Source organism: Thunnus maccoyii, chromosome 8 (genome assembly GCF_910596095.1).
Source record: "Thunnus maccoyii chromosome 8, fThuMac1.1, whole genome shotgun sequence".
Lineage (NCBI taxonomy): Eukaryota > Metazoa > Chordata > Actinopteri > Scombriformes > Scombridae > Thunnus > Thunnus maccoyii.
Genome location: NC_056540.1, coordinates 33,951,427 through 33,974,860, shown reverse-complemented (window position 1 = coordinate 33,974,860; position 23,434 = coordinate 33,951,427). Strand labels below are relative to the sequence as shown.

Here is a 23,434-nt window from a genome sequence, read left to right as displayed (position 1 = left end):
TTTCCATGGTTACCAAGGTCAGAGGAGGCTTCCCTAAACAACACAGACAGGTGGAAGACACAGTCAGACGCTCAAACCAAAACTGCTGAAATTACGTGCAATGTGACATAAACTGTCACGGGTAAAGTGCAGTCCCTTGTTTGGAAACTAGTGAACCAATCAGACTAATTTTTCATATCGTAGGTTGATAAAGACGAGGACTTGGACCTTCAGAGGACAGAACAGAAAGAGACAGCATCGGAGCAGAACACTCTGGTGTTTACTGGTTTTGGTTCTGCACTTGGCCAAGTGCTTTCAATAAACATTTACAGCATTAAGACATCAAAAGTCTTGTGTGCACCTTTCTCCACTGCTGACCATCGATCAGAATATCCACAACACACACTAACACGCTAACAGGATGTGCAGGTATGACAGTAAAGCAATATGAACCTGAAGGCATAAAGCTGATAGTCTTTTACTTACTGACTGTGCAAACTGTGTTGATGCTACATGTGTGTTATTTTTTACAGTAAATAATATGTAAATATGTTGTATCATGACAGTAGCAGAAATAAGAAATGACCTGCTGACATGAAGATATTTAAATCCAAATGCAAAACACTCTCACGTTCATGTAGAGTACGTCTATGTGATTAAATGATGCAGCCAGAAAAAAAACATGAAGTTTTGGGTTCAAACTTAGTGTAAACATCATGTAGCTTCATAGAAAAGCTGGAGCAGGATGACACACCATGTATATTTGATACATATATTTAAAAAAAAGGACCTTAAGGGTAATTTTCACATACGTTTATTCAAACCAGGACAGATCTGTGACCTGCGATGAGAGCAGGAAGGTCACGTTAAAGGAGATAAAATATTGAAGTGACCTCCTTTCCCCCTGTTGAAACTGTGACTGAGCAAAGGAATTTTCCGGGTTATAATTCCATTTGGCAGATATGATTACAACCTGGATCGTTTCCACAGGAAAAAAAAAAAAAAAAAAGGCAAAAACCCACCAAAGATGGACCCTGCGAGTCAAAGCTGCTGCAGTCGCTCTGATTGAATTCCAGCATTTTCTTTCCCCTCCAGAGAAGCCAAAGTTTGATCTTTACTAATTGATATATCCCGGCTCCGCACATGAATCTCAGAAAGCTCATACCTTGGGCCAATTTAGCTGTTCCACTGGCTGAGTTTTAATTGAGTCCACATTAAAATTTACTTATAAAATAATAATGGGCTCCCATGCAAATGAGCCCATCCCGATATTGCCGTGGCTGCATTTGCATATCCACAAGCAGTCTGGGAGTTCAGAAATCAATATAGATGATTAATAATATATGGGCTACAGGAATAATTAAATTCATTTGATGCAAGGACTCAGTCAGCCTTGGCAAACCAAAGGTGCAATTTTGCCACAATCTAATTTAATACAAGTTGCCTGGATTGCAGTTTCAATTACAAGGATTGAAATAATAATAATGTGTGTTAAAGAAAAATTACACTTTCAAATATATGCTATTTCATTTCATTTCATTGAATGTATTACGGGATGAATCCCTCTTTCTTCCTACATTAACATATTGCACCAAATTGCTAAATTAAACTGCTCTTTAATTTATTGCAGAGGCATTAAAATATACAGCTCGTCACCCCTCAAACAGGCCAGAGTTTAACATGTTTACATAAAGGCTGTAATAAGTTCAATATGGACATATGAAGCTTTAAAGTGTTTGTACGTTTATTAAACTACATTATTACAGCTGCGGTTTGGTTGAAAAGACATTAATCTTTGTGATGAGAATAAAAAACGAGATGATTTGCTGATTCGTGTTAATTACTTGTTGAACTGGATCCCAAAATAATGTTTTCACACTGATTAATGTAACTAAGCTGTGATGTGTTGATGTGTATGTTTACTGAGTATTACTGGATATTAGAAGGAGTATAAAGCCTGTATTATTATTAGACAGTGAGATGTGTTTAAGGCCTTATATGTAGTGTTAAAGGTCAAAGTGCAATGCTAATTAGCCTCCTGAGCTAGCAACACTGATCCGTTTAAATCGGTAAACACATCCGTCCAGACTAAAACGATGTTTTTCTTCCCTGAAAACTGAACTTTTCCAAGATGGCCGAAACAGTGAGTGTGTAAATGTGAAAATGCTGGCGTGGCGTTGTTGTAGCATGTACAGACTGGTTCAGGTGGGAAACAGAGCTTTGTAGAAACGTTGTGTTTTAGACTTTAGCGGTCCGAGTCTGCTTCAAACAAACAAACAAACAAACCTGCTTATTGTTCACCGTTTATCAATCATCTCACTGATGATCCGGACATCTGGAAGCTTCTAAAGAACAACCAGCAGCAGTATCCTGGTTACGTGCTGCACATGTAAACATCATATGATGGTTGCAGAGATCAGGATGACGCCTCCATGTTGGTTTTAAACAACCTGGACAGCTGATCCTGGTTCCTCATCAGTCTGTGTTGGTAGAGAGATAAGAGGCTGAGATGTTGAGGTGTATATAGATGACTTATCCAGAAGTGGAAGAAGTATTCAGATCCTTTACTGCAGTAAAAGTATTAATACAGCAATGTAAAAATACTCCATTACAAGTAAAAGTCCTCCGAGAGTAAAAGTACATAAATATTATCAACTTAAGTAAGTAAAGCTTTATTTATGTAGTACAAAGTGCTTCACAAACACACACACACACACACACACACGCAAAATTGTGCCGCTTAAAAGAGTCCAAAGATTCAGCAGATTTAATAGATTGTGGAAGTTCGGGGCTCAGACTGCTAATGCACAGATCAGCTTGATGTAGTTAAAGTACTGCAGTAAGAGAAGTGGTTTACTGAAATATTGGATCATTTGAACATTTATTGAAATGAAAGCATGTGAGAAGTTTAGAGGGAAAAATCACTATTTGGTGGAGCTGTTAACAACTCATAGACATGTGAAATGTGACCCCGACTACACACTGCTTTTTGTAAGACGTCAAAAGCCAAAAAGGTTGGAAACCACTGGTTTCATCTTTAACAATGTGTTGTATTTTAAAAGCTTGTTATATTATCCATTGTGTCAAATCTTCATCTGAAAAGTAACTAAAGCTGTCAAATAAATGTAGTGGAGTAGAAAGTACAATATTTCCCTCTGAAATGTAGAAAGTAGCATCACATGGAAATACTCGTGTAAATGTACTTAGTGACTTTCCAGCACTGGTTCCAGTCTGAACTCCAGCAGTGTGTCGGCTGTTTGGTGAACAGACGCTTTGACCTTTAAATCAAATAAAAAAACCCTCGCCGTGTTTCCTGTATCGCCTGACATGTGACAACCTGTTTAGGAACAATAATCACAGCCGACCTGCTGCTCCGACACCACCTGCGTGTCGTTGTCACATGACTTCTCCTCTCATTAAGCATTCAGCCGGCGTGCGTCTGGCGCTCGGCAGAGTTCAGGGAGTCTTGGACTGCAGAGGAGATGAGATTATGGGCGTTGCGTTCTTGACATCCTGTTACGTCCCGAGCATTGCCAAGGCGATGTCAACAATGCCCAGAATCCACTGCTGCTCGTAATGAATGCACTCCAATATGTAATGACTGAGTAATCACAGTATTTGCAGCCTCGACTTTATTCTGACGGAGCGGCCGCCCGCATCTGTGCTCCGTCGGTAATTGCCAGGCCGGGGCGGCGAGCGCGAGCAGCATTTGCATCCTGCACTGGGGAGTTGCATAGCAAATGATTATGCTGAATTGTTTTTGCAACAGGAATGTCCAATCCAATAAAGTTAATGATCTTGAAAGACATGGAGGGGAAAGAGGAGGAGGAGAAATCGATTAAAATGCAGATGTTCGCCATCCGATGCGGGCCGTGATGGCGGCGTTGTGTCGATGTAATTAAGCCATTTTTGTTTTGTGTTTTTTTTTTCTTTTTTTTTTTTTACTTTTCAGGAACTCCTTCAGCTTCTTGTTCAGAGTCACATTCATCACTTTCTGTTCGCTTTAAGACGCCCGAAAGCAAATAATCCTGCAAGTTTTTTCCTCTGCCTGATGAGAAGCATCATTATCCAGCACTTTGCAGCCTATTAACTGTAATTTCCTTATCAATCTTCATTTGGAAACATCCCGTTAATCACAGTCTCAACCTTACACAAACATATTTTCTCTTGTGTTTTTTTTTTTGCATCTTCATGTCAGTTTCCTTCACGAAATCCCCAAAATCACAAGTTTGCTTCAGGTGTCTGTAAACAGGTGAACTTCTGAATTCCAGGTTCTCGAGTGAATTTTAGAGAAATGATCAATAAATCAGATTTAAAGGGTCGTTCCATCAGAATCAGTTTATTATTCATTCATTCATTCAGCCTGTGAACTTTATTGTCCAGCATGATAATCAACATCAGATATCACATCATACTTATAATACACCATATTAGATGCAACTTCCTAAAAAAGCAAGTAAGAAATTACTCAAAATGATTTGAAATAATTGAAGAAGTGTCTGGTACACAGGACTCAAACCAATATAGACGTGTCCATTAATTACCAGTTTAACTGATAAAGGGGACTCTATCGTCTCTCTGAAGCAGCAGCTGAAGGTGATGATTCAGGGGACGTCGTGAACCCTCCGAGCATCATCAACATCTGGTTTCGGGGGTTTTAACCAGGAATGTTTTTTTTTTGTCGAGCCCCAAATCTTTCTGACAGAGGAAAAAAAAAATCTATAATCATCAGGAAATGTAATTAATGTGATTCCTGAGCAACCCTGAACCCTCTCCGGCTGCCTGTGTGTGGGTCACGTCCTCACCTGGCGCCATGACACGGACGCACGGCGAGCAACGCTGCTTCTCACACAGCAGCAACAACACTACAAAAGATAAGTGATAAACAAACATCCCACTAGTGACGGTGCTGGTTTACTAACTAATGTAACAAACCTTCAGTACATATCTGTGATCTCTGCTGCTGCTGCTGGAGCGTTCTGACAGTTCTGCAGGAGCACGTGGTTAAGCTAACGCTACGGCTACATGTCAACCAGCTCATTAGCGTAGAGTAACAGATGACGAGAGCAAACAGTCACCTGATATTCTCTAAATGGTTGTTAAAACTTCCATCTACTGTCATCAGACTGCTGGTTTATTTTATTTCTACAACACAAAGTGCTAAAAATTACAGCAGCCAAATAAAGATGTCTTATATTTGGAAGCAGGTTTATGAGTGTTTGATTCAATCTGTTTTAATAGTGTTGACTCACCTCAGAACTCCTCAGTCGGTGCAACAGAAACAGTCTTTGTGGTGATTTTTGCTCAGAAAAGGTGAAGACTTGATCCACAACATGTCTCTGACTGTGGCGTGATGATGTCACAGTGATGTCATCAGGATTACAAACAGGAAGTCTGTGTGTGTACAAACTGAAGGTGTTTGGAGGAGTTTGACTCATGTGACTGTTTATCTGCAGGCTCTGATGAAAGACACTATCCAGGTGCATTATGGGAAATGGAGGATCCAGTGTTTTTATTTATTTATTTTTATTTGTTTGCATTTAAAACAATACAGCTATTATAAAAAATATGATATGTACACAAAGACATTCACAGACATACAGACAGACACACTCAGCTGCTTCAAAAGAGAATAAACAGAAATAGAAGTAAAGTCTTGTATTTCCTGACTTCACTGATATAGTTTAAGGCTGATTATTAATTGAATGTTAACGACATCATTAATGTATAACAGTAAACTGAACCTGGATCAGCTGTTATCACCATCACAACATTTAACCAACATCTGCTGGTTTATAAAACATCTGTTTAATCTGTTTTATTCTGTTTAATCTGTTTTATTCTCCTGTTTAATCTGTTTTATTCTGTTTAATCTGTTTTATTCTGTTTAATCTGTTTTATTCTCATGTTTAATCTGTTTTATTCTACTTTATCTTATTTTCATCTTCTATCTTATTTTATCGTCTTTTCATGGTGTCGTATATGTCGTATATAAAGCGTTTGTTGTTTTAGACCATATATAACAGTAACAGTATATAACAGTATTAGACTATATATATAACAGTAACAGTATATAACAGTATTAGACTATATATAACAGTAACAGTATATAACAGTATTAGACTATATATATAACAGTAACAGTATATAACAGTATTAGACTATATATAACAGTAACAGTATATAACAGTATTAGACTATATATAACAGTAACAGTATATAACAGTATTAGACTATATATATAACAGTAACAGTATATAACAGTATTAGACTATATATATAACAGTAACAGTATATAACAGTATTAGATTATATATATAACAGTAACAGTATATAACAGTAACAGTATATAAAAGTAACAGTATATAACAGTAACAGTATATAACTGTATTAGACTATATATATAACAGTAACAGTATATAACAGTAACAGTATATAACTGTATTAGACTATATATATAACAGTAACAGTATGTAACAGTAACAGTATATAACTGTATTAGACTATATATATAACAGTAACAGTATATAACTGTATTAGACTATATATATAACAGTAACAGTATATAACAGTATTAGACTATATATAACAGTAACAGTATATAACAGTAACAGTATATAACTGTATTAGACTATATATATAACAGTAACAGTATATAACAGTAACAGTATATAACTGTATTAGACTATATATATAACAGTAACAGTATATAACAGTAACAGTATATAACTGTATTAGACTATATATATAACAGTAACAGTATATAACAGTAACAGTATATAACAGTAACAGTATATAACTGTATTAGACTATATATATAACAGTAACAGTATATAAAAGTAACAGTATATAACAGTAACAGTATATAACTGTATTAGACTATATATATAACAGTAACAGTATATAACAGTAACAGTATATAACTGTATTAGACTATATATATAACAGTAACAGTATATAACAGTAACAGTATATAACAGTATTAGACTATATATATAACAGTAACAGTATATAAAAGTAACAGTATATAACAGTAACAGTATATAACTGTATTAGACTATATATATAACAGTAACAGTATATAACAGTAACAGTATATAACTGTATTAGACTATATATATAACAGTAACAGTATATAACAGTATTAGACTATATATATAACAGTAACAGTATATAACAGTAACAGTATATAACAGTAACAGTATATAACTGTATTAGACTATATATATAACAGTAACAGTATATAACAGTAACAGTATATAACTGTATTAGACTATATATATAACAGTAACAGTATATAACAGTAACAGTATATAACAGTATTAGACTATATATATAACAGTAACAGTATATAAAAGTAACAGTATATAACAGTAACAGTATATAACAGTAACAGTATATAACTGTATTAGACTATATATAACAGTAACAGTATATAACAGTAACAGTATATAACTGTATTAGACTATATATATAACAGTAACAGTATATAACAGTAACAGTATATAACTGTATTAGACTATATATATAACAGTAACAGTATATAACAGTATTAGACTATATATATAACAGTAACAGTATATAACAGTAACAGTATATAACAGTATTAGACCATATATAACAGTAACAGTATATAACAGTATTAGACCATATATAACAGTAACAGTATATAACTGTATTAGACCATATATAACAGTAACAGTATATAACTGTATTAGACTATATATATAACAGTAACAGTATATAACTGTATTAGACTATATATAACAGTAACAGTATATAACAGTAACAGTATATAACTGTATTAGACCATATATAACAGTAACAGTATATAACAGTATTACAGTCATGTTATCTAGGAGCAGGTTTATTGAAGGCTACATTAAATAGACACAATATTCTGAACGGTTTGTGTCTGATAACATTTTTTTTGAGAATAGAACATATTTCTTTGATAATGGATGTTAATATTTATCTTGACAGTGTCAGATATGTGATATTAATCTCATCAGCTGCATCAAGAAGAACAGATTAATTGATAATATTGAATGATAACCACCATAACTTAGTGTTTGGATATTAATTATAATATTCACTCTGAATCCAGCTTTCATAAACTTTAACTTCTTCTTCTTCAGTTGATTATTGAGGGTCATAAACCAGCCAACAACTGGACTGATGTTACACAGTATGAAGTGGTGCATTGTGGGATACGCTCTGCTCTGAATCTGGTGTGTGTGTTGATATATTTCAGACGTAGGACACACCTGCCTACCTGGCAGTGCAGCATTGTGGGTAATAGGACGGACCTCAAGTCTTTTCATCGACTTTGACAACACTAAGAAAAATCTGTAATAACAGCTGTGGCAGCGCTGATTCCCATTTAACACAGATGTTCTGAAACGTCCCCCTTAATGAAATAATGCCTCTTTAATGTGTAAAAAAAAAAAAAAGCCTGCAGGTGTTTAGGCTATCGTGGGGCAAGCCCAACTTCTTGCACGATGGTGCGAGGAAACCAACGCAGGACACTCGGGTTATATTATGGTGTTCCCTCCAAAAGGTCCCTCACATCAGAAAGGAAAAGACCAGAAAGAAGACATAAAAGGGCCTGAACAGGCCAGTGTTTCTGTCTGACAAGCTTTTCAAATGAGGTCTGCAACCAGCGGAGGAAAGAACAGAGTGACCACAGCGTGCAGTTTCTCTCCTCTCTTAAACCCCAGAAAAAGGGCGTCGTCACACCCCGATTGGCCGAGAGGGGAACGAACCCAGCTGGGAGCCGGTCCCCACACTCTGCACACAGGTGATCTGCATAAACCCTCCAATCAACCCAGACATGCAACAGAGAAATGATAGCAAGTCCCACTGATGGGTGACAGCCCACAGATCACACACATGATCACATGATCACATGATCACCAGGACAACTAACAAAGAAAAACACACAGATTCAAACCGGAAACATGAAACATGGACAAAACCACGTAAACCAGGATCAACAACAAGTTGAACAGTTTAACTTAAATACCAGATACATTCAACTTCTCTCTCTCTAGTTCATCACCTGTTTATTTCCTCCTATCTGTGTTATTTCTTTTAATCTATTTTAATGGTTTTATTACATTTTCATCTTCTTTTATTTATTTCTTGTGTGCGTTAGTCTCAAATCATTTTTTACTGTCTTATCATCTGCATATCAGTCGTCTGCACTAAACCTGCACAAAACTGCTATATGAATAAAGTCTGATTGATTAATAATAAAACAAATCATCATCTGGTCAGCTGATCCAAACTTGAACCTCCACATTTAACAATAAAAACAAGAAAACAGCATGAAAATCCAAAGATGTTAACAGCAGAATAATCCATGAAACTGGAAGCAGTTTGTATAAAGAAGCATCCATCACCATAACACACACACACACACACACACACACACACACACACACACACAGCAGCCATAAACTACACTTTTTTTTTTTGTTTTCACATTTAATTACCCGCTCCGTGTGATTACCAGGTAAAACAAATTATGTGTTTTGTTGGCAGCAGATAAATCTGGTCTCAACTCGCCGTAATGACCCGTGTAATTTTTAAGCAGCGCCTACACAGCGGCTCCTTTAACACGTATCATTAGTGGGGTTGTATATTAGATATACATTCTGTGGCTTAATTTGGTCTCCCAGGAGCACTTGTAATGATGCAGCTGCCGGGTACAGGACACCTTTAATTTATTTATTTTAAATGTTGAGAGTAATTGAGTTCTTGAGAGATGTGAGGCGAGCCTGCTGCTGCTGCTGCTGCTGCTGCTGCTGCTGGTGGGGCTTCTGCTGAAAAAACGCATTAATTCCTCTCTGCAATCTGTTGCGAAAATTAATACGAGGAGAAGCTTCTAATGGGGAAGGATGAAGAGGAGGAAAAAAAATAAAAGAAGAAGCAGGCGAGAGTTTGCGCTCTACACTCGGCCCTCCTCTTCAGAGAGGAGACGACGACGAGGAGGAGCCGGAGGAGTTATTTATCTCCCTCTAAAGGGTTATTTATTACAGACAATCAGAGCGCCGGCGCAGCAGCTGCAGGTGATGATAGAAATCATTTGTTCCGCAGATCTCACAACGCGTCAAAAAAACAAAAAAAAAAACTGTTCCTCAATAACAAAAACGGTCAGTAATGAAGACGATGAAGGCAGGTGGCGTGAGCACGGGCCGCCATGACGGATGGCTGACTGCTGATGATGATGATGATGATTGTTTACAGCGCCATGATGATGATGATGATGATGATGTCAGGGGAGAGACATCATCACGGAGTCACCTGTAAACCTTTAAATGGAGTTTTATCGTCTCTCTGCGTCTTTCACTTCCTTTTAGCTGTTAAACTGATCCTGAAGCGTGTGTGTGTGTGTGTGTGTGTGTGTGTGTGTGTGTGTGTGTGTGTGTGTGAGAGAGAGTGTGTGTGTGTGTGTGTGTGTGTGTGTGTCTGTGTGTGTGTGTGTGAGAGTGTGTGTGTGTGTGTATGTGTGAGAGTGTGTGTGTGTGTGTGTGTGTGTAGTGTGTGTGTGTGTGTGAGCAGGTGTTGGATGGAAACAGACCTGAAACAGATGCTGAATGTAAACTATAAAGCTTGAGGACTTGATGTAAAGTATCAGCATCATGAATCCTGTCGAGATTCATTTTTCCAGTTTTTTCAGTCGTTTTAAATTTGGTTTTATATCAACAACATTTGATTCATGAGTTTAAGCAGCAACATTTCTCTGTACTGTAATATACATTTATTTAACACTTTGACACTGAAGCAACTTATAAAATGTTTAATGATCTCCAAACACAAGCGGAACAAAGAACTTTATCTAAATTAAAAAAATGTTGTAAAACAGCTGAACGATCAGGCTCCATCTGACATTATTCACCTGAAAATATCCTTTGATGACTTATTAACATTCTGTGTAGGTTTATTTTTAGTTTTCTGTCCCAGAGGGAAACATTAAATAATTCAACATTACTACACATCACACATCTCATAAAAAAGGTCAAATACTCAGGATGAAAACTAAAAAACAATAAATAATCCAAACTGTGAGATCCTCCAAACAAAAGGTAAACACTGCTCTGACCTTTGACCTCTGACCTTATCATTTATTGCACATTCCCACATTCACCACACAGAACAGCACACAAACAACAACAACAACAACAACCTGCTAGGTTGTTTGTTTATGGCGTTAAGGGACTGAAGGATGAAGGTGTGTTTGTTTCTGTCCAGTCTGCCTGTGTGTGGGGGGGGGGGGGGGGGGGGGGGGGGGTTGCTGGGATCCACAGTGAAGGGTATGAAGGGGGGTCTGGAGGTCTGGGTGTTGTTATATGAGCCTTTAACTGCACTGACAGGCTGCCAGAACACGCTGAGACTCCACAGAGCAGAATGAAGCTCAGTTACTGTGTGATAGAAGAGAAGCAGCAGAAACCAGCTTCCCTACATGGACCCTCCAGGTCTGCAGCTGTGTCCTCCACTGCCTGGACACTGGGATACTGGTGTTACTGGTGTTTAGGTTTGTTGCTAGATTAGTCGCTGGGATCTTTTTTTGAGTAAAAGTCTCTAAATGCGTTCAGCTAACGTGGTTCTTCTTCATGTCTCAGCTCCTCAGAGGACGGAGACGATACAGCAAAATAATCTTCTACTGGTGGTTATTTCCAGGTTTGGAGACAACCACGGTTTCCTGGTTCAGAACTGCAACTAACAATTATTTTCCTTATTGATTAATCAGTATTATAAAATGTGGATCAGTGTTTCTCAAAGATGATGATGAAGACAACGTCCTCAAACATCTTGTCTTATCAGATAGACGTTCAGTTTTCTGTCATAAAGACAAAAGAAACCAGAAAATATTAACGTTGAAGAAGCTGAGATCAGAGAATCAAAACGATCGATCTGTTATCTAAATACAATCAACTAATCGATTGATTGACTAATGGTTGCAGCTTTTGGTTAAAAGTTGAAACCTGCAGCCTCAAAAACAAAAGTGTCATTTCAGGGATTCAGTTTCCTTCAGACGCCGTCAGCGTCACAGACCTGCAGTCCTGCGGCGCTGCAGCCTGTTTGTGGCCTGAAGTCTCTCCACGCCGCCGCTCGACCGCAGCGTGAGATGAGGGAGGGGTGAGGAGGAGGAGGAGGGAGGAAGGAGGAAGGAGGGGGGAGGAACAGTAAGATGCTTCCTGCCTCTCTGCCTGCCTGGCTGCTCGGGATCCTCGGGGACTCGGCTTTGGACGGAGGCCCAGATCAATGTGACCTAAATTCAAATGCGAATTAGCGGCTGTCAGTCGGAGAGGACACTCTGTAAATGAGCTCAGACGGTGCGAGGTCCCCGGGGGACGGTGGGACCGGGGCCCCCGCGTCCGCTGGAGATCTTTAATGAGTTCCAAATGGATATCCAGGACCCGGGCCCGGGCTCCACGCCCTGCCTGCAGGCCTGCAGCCAGCCGGCCGGGCTGGAGAAGGAAGGTGCTGCGTGGGGGCCCCGGGGCCCAACCTGGCACCCCGAGAACCTGCCGAGGAGTCAAACATAGCAGCGTCCAAATGATTAAAATTCTTCAGCAGCATTTGAGACGACTGAAGAGAAAGAGACTCTCTGTCAGATTACCTTAATTCATCTAAAAGATCAACTGCACAAACATTCAGCTTCAGTCGGACCAACAGACAGAAACTAATATTTAGAGCAGCAACATTTACTCAAGTTAAATTCTCTGATTCTTCAATGTGAATATTTTCTGGTTTTTTTAGTCTCTGTGACAGTAAACTGAAGATCTTTGTGTTGTGGACAAAACAAAACATTTGAGGACGTCGTCTTGGACTTTAGGAAACACTGAAACACATATTTTTACTATTTTCTGACATTTTATGGACCAAACAACCAATCAACCAATCAAGGAAATAAGTTTATCTTCTGTCATCACATCTTCAAACTTATCAGAGAAACTTTAGAAACAGGTTTTTATTCTGATCAATCAAAAGGACTCGTTTGGGCTCCAGAGTTTGACTGACAGCTTTCACATCAGAGCTGAACAAACACTCCAGAGTTATATGAAGCAGAGCAGAGAGGTCAGAGGTCACAGCTGCTTACATCAGCGTCGGCGTGTTGCCGTAGAGCAGGACGCCGTCAGACTCACAGAAACCTGCGTCCGTCCGCAGAAAGCCGAAGCTTCAGTTTAACAGTCTCAGTCGACTCGTAATCAAACAGTGTGAACAAACACAGTCAACTCTTCCTCGTCTGGTTCAGAGCTGCAGCTGCAGAGGTCGCGACCTCTGTAAAAACTAACCTGACAGTCTCGTCCCGTCACCCCCGGCGACCGCTTGCTTCCTCTTTGTGTATCGGCGTCCCGGCGGGTTTGACGGGGTGAGGGTGCTCCGTGTCGTTCCCCCCTCCCCCTCCTCCTCCTCCCCCCCGTGGAGCTGCAGCGGCGTGTGAGGCTGCAGTAATTAGCATGCTGATTCTGCATGTAATCAGATAACCTGGGCATGCTCGCCGGCCTGCTTCTATACATCAGGCCGAGCGTCGGCGTGGGACTGCAGCAGCTTCTGATTGTCTTCAACGCAGCATATGCTAATTGTTGATTGTCTCCAATATTATATGCTAATTGTTAGGAATTAGCATAATTCATTAACATTTGGGCCCTAATTACACAATGAAAAAAGAGGAACCCCTGAAAAACACTCGGCTGTGCTCTGACTTCCTAATGCGTGATGCGATTAATGCCGCGCTCATTTGCATCCGGAGAAGGAGCCTGAAATATTAAAAGTGTTGTTCAGAGAAAATCGTGATTAGTCCCTAATCAAATGTTGTTTCTGCCGTTTTAAAAGGTGTTACAGCGCCGGCCCTCAGGTGAGAGGAAGGAGGCTTTATTCACTGCTTTTCCCTCCCCGAGAAACACAAACACACACACGTCCCCCCTCCAACCCCCCCCCACCCCCGACATGCAAATGAGCCCGACATCAAAAAATCTGCAATTAGCTTCTTTTTGGAGGAGATTTAGAGAAACAAATGAATGTAGATTGGCGTCAGCGTTTGATTCGTCGTCGTTGTGGATTCTCTTTGATGTCTGTAGTTTCTCTCGTATTAATGAGACGCTCAAACAAAAAGACACAAACCAAATTGCTTTGATTTCATCATAATTGTAGTCGCAGCTCTGTTCACATCGTTTAGTTGCCAGCGGCTGCAGCGCCGCCTGCAGCAGTCCCAAATACACACAAGTACTTCCTGATACACACAAGCACTTCCTGATACACACAAGTACTTCCTGATACACACAAGTACTTCCTGATACACACGAGCACTTCCTGATACACACAAGTACTTCCTGATACACACGAGCACTTCCTGATACACACGAGCACTTCCTGATACACACGAGTACTTCCTGATACACACAAACACTTCCTGATACACACAAGTACTTCCTGATACACACGAGCACTTCCTGATACACACGAGCACTTCCTGATATACACGAGTACTTCCTGATACACACGAGTACTTCCTGATACACACGAGTACTTCCTGATACACACGAGCACTTCCTGATACACACGAGCACTTCCTGATACACACAAGTACTTCCTGATACACACAAACACTTCCTGATACACACAAGCACTTCCTGATACACACGAGTACTTCCTGATACACACGAGTACTTCCTGATACACACAAGCACTTCCTGATACACACAAGTACTTCCTGATACACACGAGCACTTCCTGATACACACGAGCACTTCCTGATACACACGAGCACTTCCTGATACACACGAGTACTTCCTGATACACACAAACACTTCCTGATACACACAAACACTTCCTGATACACACGAGTACTTCCTGATACACACAAACACTTCCTGATACACACGAGTACTTCCTGATACACACGAGTACTTCCTGATACACACGAGTACTTCCTGATACACACAAACACTTCCTGATACACACAAACACTTCCTGATACACACGAGTACTTCCTGATACACACAAACACTTCCTGATACACACGAGTACTTCCTGATACACACGAGTACTTCCTGATACACATAAACACTTCCTGATACACACGAGCACTTCCTGTTACACACGAGTACTTCCTGATACACACAAGCACTTCCTGTTACACACAAGTACTTCCTGATACACACGAGCACTTCCTGATACACACACATGTACTTCCTGATACACACGAGTACTTCCTGATACACACGAGTACTTCCTGATACACACAAGTACTTCCTGATACACACAAGTACTTCCTGATACACACAAGCACTTCCTGATACACACAAGCACTTCCTGATACACACAAGTACTTCCTGATACACACGAGCACTTCCTGATACACACGAGTACTTCCTGATACACACAAGTACTTCCTGATACACACGAGCACTTCCTGATACACACGAGCACTTCCTGATACACACAGGTACTTCCTGATACACACGAGTACTTCCTGATACACACGAGCACTTCCTGATACACACGAGTACTTCCTGATACACACGAGCACTTCCTGATACACACAAGTACTTCCTGATACACATGAGTACTTCCTGATACACACAAGTACTTCCTGATACACACGAGTACTTCCTGATACACACAAGCACTTCCTGATACACACAAGTACTTCCTGATACACACACATACATCCACATACACATTTATCAGTTAAAGAAGGAAGGAAAACAGGACAAACAATAACAACAATATCAGAGATGAAGAAGAAGAGAAGAAAGTAAAGATAGAAGTGAGAGAATGAAGGAAAGACAGATGAAGTGAAGAAAGGAAAATAAAGAGTTAAGAGGATAAATAGGAATGAAAGAAGAAAAAAGAATAAAATGAGGACGTAGGGAAGGAAAAGATATGAAAAGAAAAATAAACTGATGAAAGAAAGAAGAAATGATGAAGAGCAGGAGGAATGAAAGATAAACAGGAGAAGGAGGAAGAAGACAGGATTTATTCTTCAGGATGGATAAGGTAAAATAAAAGCAGGAGTGAAGAAGAAAAATGGACAAAAAAATCAGTTATTGCAGATTTAAACAAACTAGAATAAAGAGTGTGGATGTGTGAGGTAGAGGAGGATGAAGACTGTCTAAAGGAGGGAAATCAACTTTTCACTCCGTGAGATGCAACAAAAGTTCATTTACTCGATATGTGAACAAATCCTGTCAAATACTTTACACACAATAATGATTTATTGTACAATGATGCATGTTATCACCTTATATAATATATTAATATTAAATAATTACCATTATTTGAACAGAAGTTCATCTGGTTTATCTACATAAATTAAAACATTTTCACCTGATGATGTCATATAGTTTATTTTCCATTGGACATAAAAGTTGTAATAATCAGCTGGTTCCACAATAATGAGTCCACATATATATATATACATATATGAAACTGTAATAGTGTAAATATTGTTCTACTGTTTTAATGTCTGGTGTTTCTCTTTGTCTTAATATCTTTGATGTTTTATGTAAAACACTTGTTGAAAGTTACAAATAAATTTATCTTATAAATGATCAAACACAGAGAGAGCAGTCACATGATTATTGTAACTGTGTTCAGACTGAATGAAAAGTGAATTTTAGACGTGATTATAAACAGTTAATAAGAAGACGTGAGTAGACGTGAATCCACCAGGAACGACTCGATGATGTGTCGACGTGTCCTGCAGCCTTCACCTGCTGACGTACAGGTGAGAATAAACACAAACAGCTCCGGCCGTCAAACTCACGAACGACGTGACGCAAAAATTCACTTTGCTTTCGTTCCGACGACGTCATGTGACAGAAAAGATGATCTAATAAACAGTCGATGTTTGTCGGTCTGCTGTAGGAGAACGTCTCTGTTCTTCACATATTTGATCAAACGTAATCAGCAGATATCAAAGTAAACAACGCGACACATCGTCTGTCCATGTAGACAGAATGTCAAGAGACTGAATCACGGGAGTCGAAGCACAAAATGAAAACAGAGTCGACAAGAAAAGGACGAACTAGAAGCGGAGACGTGAATCCAGCAGCCGGAGTTTAAAGTGAATGAAATAAAAACTCTAAGAACAGGAAGTGAAAGGAGCCTCAGCAGAGATCTTCACCGTGTTTCACCTCTCACTACGTTCGACCTCTCTCTCTCTCTCTCTCTGTCTCTCTGACGAACACCAGGACTCTGTGAACGACACATGACGGATGCCAGTCTGGCAGACAGCGGGGTGAAAACCCCAAGTTCAGGTTTCTCCTGTTAACAGCGGCGGGGGCGGGGGGGGGGGGGGGGGGGGGCAGCAGGCCAGGCCGGGATCTCAGGGACACACGTCAGGGGACGAGGGCCCCTGGATGTGAACGTGGAGGGCGGGTTAACTCGGGAGGTAATTGAAGCGAGGCTTTTGTACGAATCTGCTTCCAATCCACAGGAGAGCAGAGGAAAGAGGGGAAGAATGAGAGTTTTAATGAATGGAGACCGTCATTAAAATGATAACTATTTCCTCCGAGATCACTTCCAATTTAAATGCGGGGGGAAAAGAGAAAAGGCGTAATTGAAAGATCTTTTTTTTAATTTTTTTTTTATCCTTCTTCTGCCATTCAAACTGTAAATTTGAATCTCGGGGAGAAGAGAGAGATTGTTTGTAGCCATAGCTCACTAGTTCCAATTACTCCTCTTTTCTGCTGCACTTAAAGCCGTGAGGGAGCAGAGACTCGTACGTTTTAACCCCTCAGCCCAAAAAAAAAAAAAAAAAAAACAGACGAGCAGCCGTGTTTTCTTTGGAACGGCAGCGGTCAAAGAGAACAGATCCGTATCAGATAGTTTGAAAATAGATTGAAACCGACGTGAAGAATGACTTAATTGATAAACAATGAGGCCGACGGGTCGTATTAACGGAGCAGCTGCACACACACACACACACACACACACTCATATCTCAGGTCCCTGACAGTAATTTATCCACCGCTGCAGATGTGAAGAGGAGGAGGAGGAGGAGGAGGTTTTTATCTGCATCAAAAGTCACAATAAATGTTTCCATCCGGCAGATTTTATGAGTTGTGAAAAGTCAGTGTGTGAATGAAAAGCAAATGTAAACAGACTCAGTTTCCGTCCAAAATGTCCTGAATGTTTGTTTTCGATGTTAAAACCGTCGCAGAAGAAGAAGAAGAAACAACGAGATGAGGTCATTAAAGCAGTCAAACGATAGAAAACATGATATGTAATGTAAATATGACGTTTTAATGTGTTGATGTGAGGAAGGTTACAGCCTCCTCATCATCGCAGTGTAATAATGATGTTAAATCTGCTGTAGTTTGGATCAATACAGCAGCAACAACAACGTCAGGTCGACTGTAGTGATCTGTTAGTTACACACAACAAGTTTCAGAAGATACAAGATATTAACATCAATAACAAAAGAGTAGATTAGCTTTATATAACCTGCATGAAAATAAAAAATAACTCTTAAACTGGGTCAGAACAACATGAACACAGTATTATATTTATTATCAGGTGAAATCTTCAGTATTATGTTAGTAAACAGTATAAATACATTTCAATTTATTTTTTATTTGCAAATTAAAAATGTGCATAAAACAGTTGGATGGAAACACGGAGAGTCAACATGTATGAAAGTCTGTTAAAAGTTCATTAATGTAGCAACAATCTCACCTGAAGGTCCAATCAGCAGCTGTTCTGGAGCTTTCTATCACATCACATGACCATCATCAGCAACTCTTCACCGAGCTTTTACATCTACAACGTTCCTCCTCTAACTACACCTTCCAAAAACATTAAAAACCTGATGTGGATCAGTATTTATTTAATGATTCACACACACACACACACTTATAAACACAGCGAGCTGCTCTTCAGCTGCTCGGCTCACAGACGAATAACAGAGGAGTGTTTTCAACATGCAGAGTTCATGAGTGTGCTAATTGAAAGCCATTATGGGCCACATTATCATACTGTCACACTGCAGGGATGCAGCGCTCGCTCGCTCGCTCTCTCTCTCTCTCTCGCTCTGCAGCCTGAACTAAACTCACAGACCTGCAGCGAGTCCAGAATCACTGTTTACTCTGTTTACAACATGTTCAAACAGCTGTCAGAGAGAAGACAGCTACACAAACATTACATCTGAAGACACACTGAAATATTGCGTAAGACAATCTCACACAAGAAGAAGTCCAAGAAACGGAATGATGCAAGCGGCGGGCGAGAGCGAGCTCAATATTCCTCACACAATCGAGAGAGAGCTCGGGCGTGTTTATCAAAGGAATGACTGATCATAATATCAGCCTTATTGGTCTCAACAGAAATGCCACAACCATCTTGCAGATTACTCCTTGATGAGGAAAATGCAATTAAAACGTCAAGTGCGTTTTATTAGATTCTACCCACCCTGCAGGGTTTTAGCAGCCCCGGGAGTCCCTGGATGTTCAGGCGATGGATGGCATATATATATAGAGAGAGAGAGAGAGAGAGCTGCGAACAACATTAGGAGAGCTGTGCCAAAATAACAGCCGCTCGCTCCCCCGATGATCCGCCTTTCATCAACATACAATGCTGAATATGTACATGCTGTCTGCAGGCGGAGCCGTATAGACGCTCAGCTGTCGCCGTCGTCGTCGTGGAGGAACATTAACGGGCTCATGGATCATATTTAAATCTGGAACCTGCAGGCTGTCAACAGACCTGAAGATGATTCTGTCAGGAAACTTCTCAGAGTTTAAAGGATCAGTCGGCGTCATTTTCTAGAGTTTTGGTCACGTTAAAGACTAATAACAGCGACCTTGTTTTCAGTTTCTTAAAGAAGCGACAGTATAAAGTCAAGAGGTTGTCAAACGTAGCACAACAAGCTAGTGATGCTCTGGACAACAAGCCAGAAATAAGTCAAAAGTCACACATATGAAGAAATCACAGGTCAACAGATGAAAGGTCACATGACCTCCAGAACAAACATGTTGATCATGTTCATTATTGTGCAGATATTTCAGATGTATGAAGGTCGGAGCTGCAGTTTGACTCATGTTAACACCACAGCACAGTCGTTTTAATAATGTCAACTTCCTTTCTCCAAATACTACATTACCCATCAGCCTCAGCAGCTGTTGCCATGGAGAAGAAGCCAGTCAGAGTAGTGAGTTTAAAACACTGAATCTGTGGACAAAACGCAGAATTCATCTAAAATTTAGACCGAATCTGAAAGTAATTGAAGCTGCAGATTGTTTTCAGTCTTTTCAACATTTATGTTCATGTCGTATCTGAAGTTCCCGCCTCGTAAACAGCGTTAAACATCATCAACAGTTCTCTGAAAGCTCTGACATTTCACTTAATAACACAGAAGCACCTGAAACCCAGATAAACAGTGAAATTCTGTCCTTCAATGTAATTAAACCCACATTTTTTTTTAATATATTGCACTTTAGTCAACAAACAGCATTTGAAACCCTCACATGACCTTCTCGAGTCGTCAGATGACGTGAAGTAATATGGAAATCTTTCCACAATCTATTTATTATGATGTGAACGCGGCGTTCACTTTGTTGCTCGTTGAAATGCACACTGGGAGTCGTAGTTCAGTTTTTATGTATGTTGTGCAGTTTATCTTTCTGTTCTGATGATTTAACCAGAAAGTTTCATGTTGTGTCCAAAACTGTAGAAGAGAGAGAGAGAACGGAGAGTCACTGACGTTGTGAGAAAAACGACTTTTACTGCAGGAACCAGCAGCGTCTGAAATAACTTCTGCAACTTTCCATGAAGAAGAAGAAAGAAACGGCAGTGAAGAGATTCAACTAAACCTTCAGATGTAACCTGGTTTTATTTGACCTGTTTAGGTTTTATGTACATTTACATTCAGTCCGGTTAAAGAGACTGATCTGATCTGAGCAGAGTCACTAAAACAACCACTGGTTCTCAAAGTGGGGTCCGGGGACCCCCAGGGGTCCTTAAGGGGCTCCGTCCATAAGTAACACAGTGACAGAATGTGGTTTAATACGGTTTCATAGACTGTCTGTAATAAAAGCTCATCAGATGGGGGTCAGTTTGGGTCTTTAGAGGAGGTGGTCCTGGTCCCAGATGAGCTCCGCAGCGGTCTGTTTGTGGCGGGAACCCGATCCGACCTCGATCTGACAGGACTAGCAGGCGAGTTTGGCTCTCGTAGCCAGGTGCATGCTGGGATGCGGATGAGTGAATTTAACAGTGTAATTAACAGACTGGATGGAAATCCTGGTGAAAAAAACATCAAACACGGTGAAAAACGTTTTTTCTTGGTTTGCTTGTGTTTCGTCTCTTGGCCGCCGGACTTGAAGTCAGTATGTTAACAATTTGTTCTGCTTTTAAATGTTAATGTGAAATAAAGAGCCAAAGTTTAAACAGCGCTTTGACTTTACAGCCCTGTTAGAAAATTAAATTATCTCTTGGGGGGAAAAAACTCAAAATCAGAGCAAAGTAAAAAGTGATTTTTGGGGGCCGAATGTGACGATACTGAACTGAATCTGCTCCACTGTTACTAGTCTGAAGCCTCTGATGTCCAGTTTGTAAAGTGATGCTTCACATGAAGGTTTCACGGTGTGCAGAAGAGTTTGGTTCATTTAAAACGAGTCCGAGCAGCTCCTCTTTCATCCCTTTAATCAGAAACATCACCTGTTGAGGTCAAATATGACTCACCTGAAGACAAACTGTCCTCCCAGAAAACACTTCATTAAGAGCTTTTTTTAAAACAAGACACACCATGAAAAAACATTTTGAATGTTTACGTCAGGCTTAATTTCACGTTAATTACTGGATTCGGGTGGAAGCAGTGACCTTTAACAGGAGTTTGTTTGGTTTCACTTGATAAGACGCCGCTGACAGCGGAGCGAAGGAATACACAAATAAAAAGGAGAAGGAAAATAGATCTTTTTTAATGGAGTTTAACAGTCGGTCTCTGGTGGACTCATTAGGATGACCAGTTTGACTTATTTTACAGCCACTGGTAATTAGTATCTGCAGGAGTTATAGCTATAATCAGCCAAGTTTCCCCTTTGACTTTCTCTCTGTTAGCCATTAACTTTGTGTTATACTTGCTCCAGGAAGGCGGTCAAATGTGTAAAAAAAGACAGCAGCCGTAAAACTAATAAAACTGTAGGGTTCCTTCTGGGGAACTTTAATACTTCCAGTGATATGATAATTCTTTTTACTTCAAAGCAGCCATTAAAAAAAAAGGACAATTTTCACTGCCTTTCAGCGGCTTGATGGAGCTGTGAAGGCCTGGCTGGGTTTGACGGGGATTTGGGGGTAACGGAGCTGGATCCTTGTCGGTTCCTCGGAGGGGGGGGGGTCGCTGTTTGTGATAAATAATAAACAGCAACGGCGAGAGATGGACGGGTCTCTTCGGTGGGTAAAGACAAATATTAAAGTGTTTATCAGAGGAAACATTTGAACATCAGTATTCCTCCTCACTTCAAACCAATTCACAAAGCAACACGAGAAACATATTGCAGGATGTTTCAGCCTGTATGTTTTTACACCATCAGATTCATTTATAATACAGATATGACTCACCTGGTAGATGCAGACAAACACTGCTGAGGTGTGTTCAGGAGCTGTGTGTGTGTGTTTTGAAGGATTTGTTGGTTCCTGAAACCACAGAAAACATGAAACCGTCATGTATGTTTATGTTCCGACCTCCAGTTTGGCTGATGGCTCTAAATACTACAATACCCATGAGCCTCTGCTGCTGTTGCTGTGAAGAAGAAGCCAGTCAGAGGTGTGAATTTTAAAAACATGTCGCCATAGTTGCTGAATTCATCCACAAATTGACCCAAAATTTAAAAATGAATTGATTTAATCTGCAGATGTTTCGTTTTCTCAACACTGTAATCTTTAAGCTCTGTGATTGGTTGCTTCTGAAATGCACCCTGGGAGTTGTAGTTAACTTCTACATCTATGTTTTTTTTTTATCTCCACAGTCTTGTAGCTTTGACTTTTACTAAAGAAACACATCTTTGGTTCTGATGATCCAACCAGGATCAGGTTCATGTTGATCCAAAAAGATGAAGGTAGAAAGATACGAGTCGGTAGAATAACGTGTGAACTGGACTGAGCTGCTCAGAGGCCAAGTTTCAACCGTTTGTGAATCTACTTAAACATACAGACGAAAAGGAAGAAAGACAGAAAGAACTGGAGATTCTGCTGAGGTCAGAGGTCAGACGCTGAACCGAACACGTACACGGTCGAAGTGTACGTCGCTAACTTACAGCTAACGTCTGAACAGTCGGTACGTTGGCTGTTTTGGGAAAATGAACACAAACAGTCCAGTATTTCAAATACATTTCGAAGGACTCGCTATGACAAGTGGATCAGCTCGCAAAGATGAAGTAAATCTTTGATATCGTCTTCATCTTTGGTGACGTGTGAGCCGTGTTCTTGTTGTGACCGGACTGACCTC

General features: G+C 39.9%; 1 protein-coding gene across 1 annotated transcript; it reads right to left on the bottom strand.

Moving 5' to 3' along the window:
- Nucleotides 1-11,280: 11,280 nt before the first annotated feature.
- LOC121901549 lies at nt 11,281-22,663 on the bottom strand. The gene is made up of 3 exons (XM_042418396.1): nt 22,549-22,663; nt 12,040-12,512; nt 11,281-11,824 (listed from the first exon to the last, which is right to left on the bottom strand). The coding sequence occupies exons 1-3, from the start codon at nt 22,651-22,653 to the stop codon at nt 11,788-11,790; spliced, it is 615 nt and encodes a 204-aa protein (XP_042274330.1). The 5' UTR covers nt 22,654-22,663; the 3' UTR covers nt 11,281-11,787.
- Nucleotides 22,664-23,434: the final 771 nt, after the last annotated feature.

Excerpts from the sequence above, each read along its gene's own strand:
- LOC121901549 (XM_042418396.1), bottom strand. The coding sequence starts at position 22,653 with ATGACGGTTTCATGTTTTCTGTGGTTTCAGGAACCAACAAATCCTTCA. Across the intron at positions 12,513-22,548 it reads TGTTTGTCTGCATCTACCAG|GTTCTCGGGGTGCCAGGTTG; the intron begins GTGAGTCATATC and ends ACTCCTCGGCAG. Across the intron at positions 11,825-12,039 it reads GCAGCGCCGCAGGACTGCAG|AAAACTGAACGTCTATCTGA; the intron begins GTCTGTGACGCT and ends TCTTTATGACAG.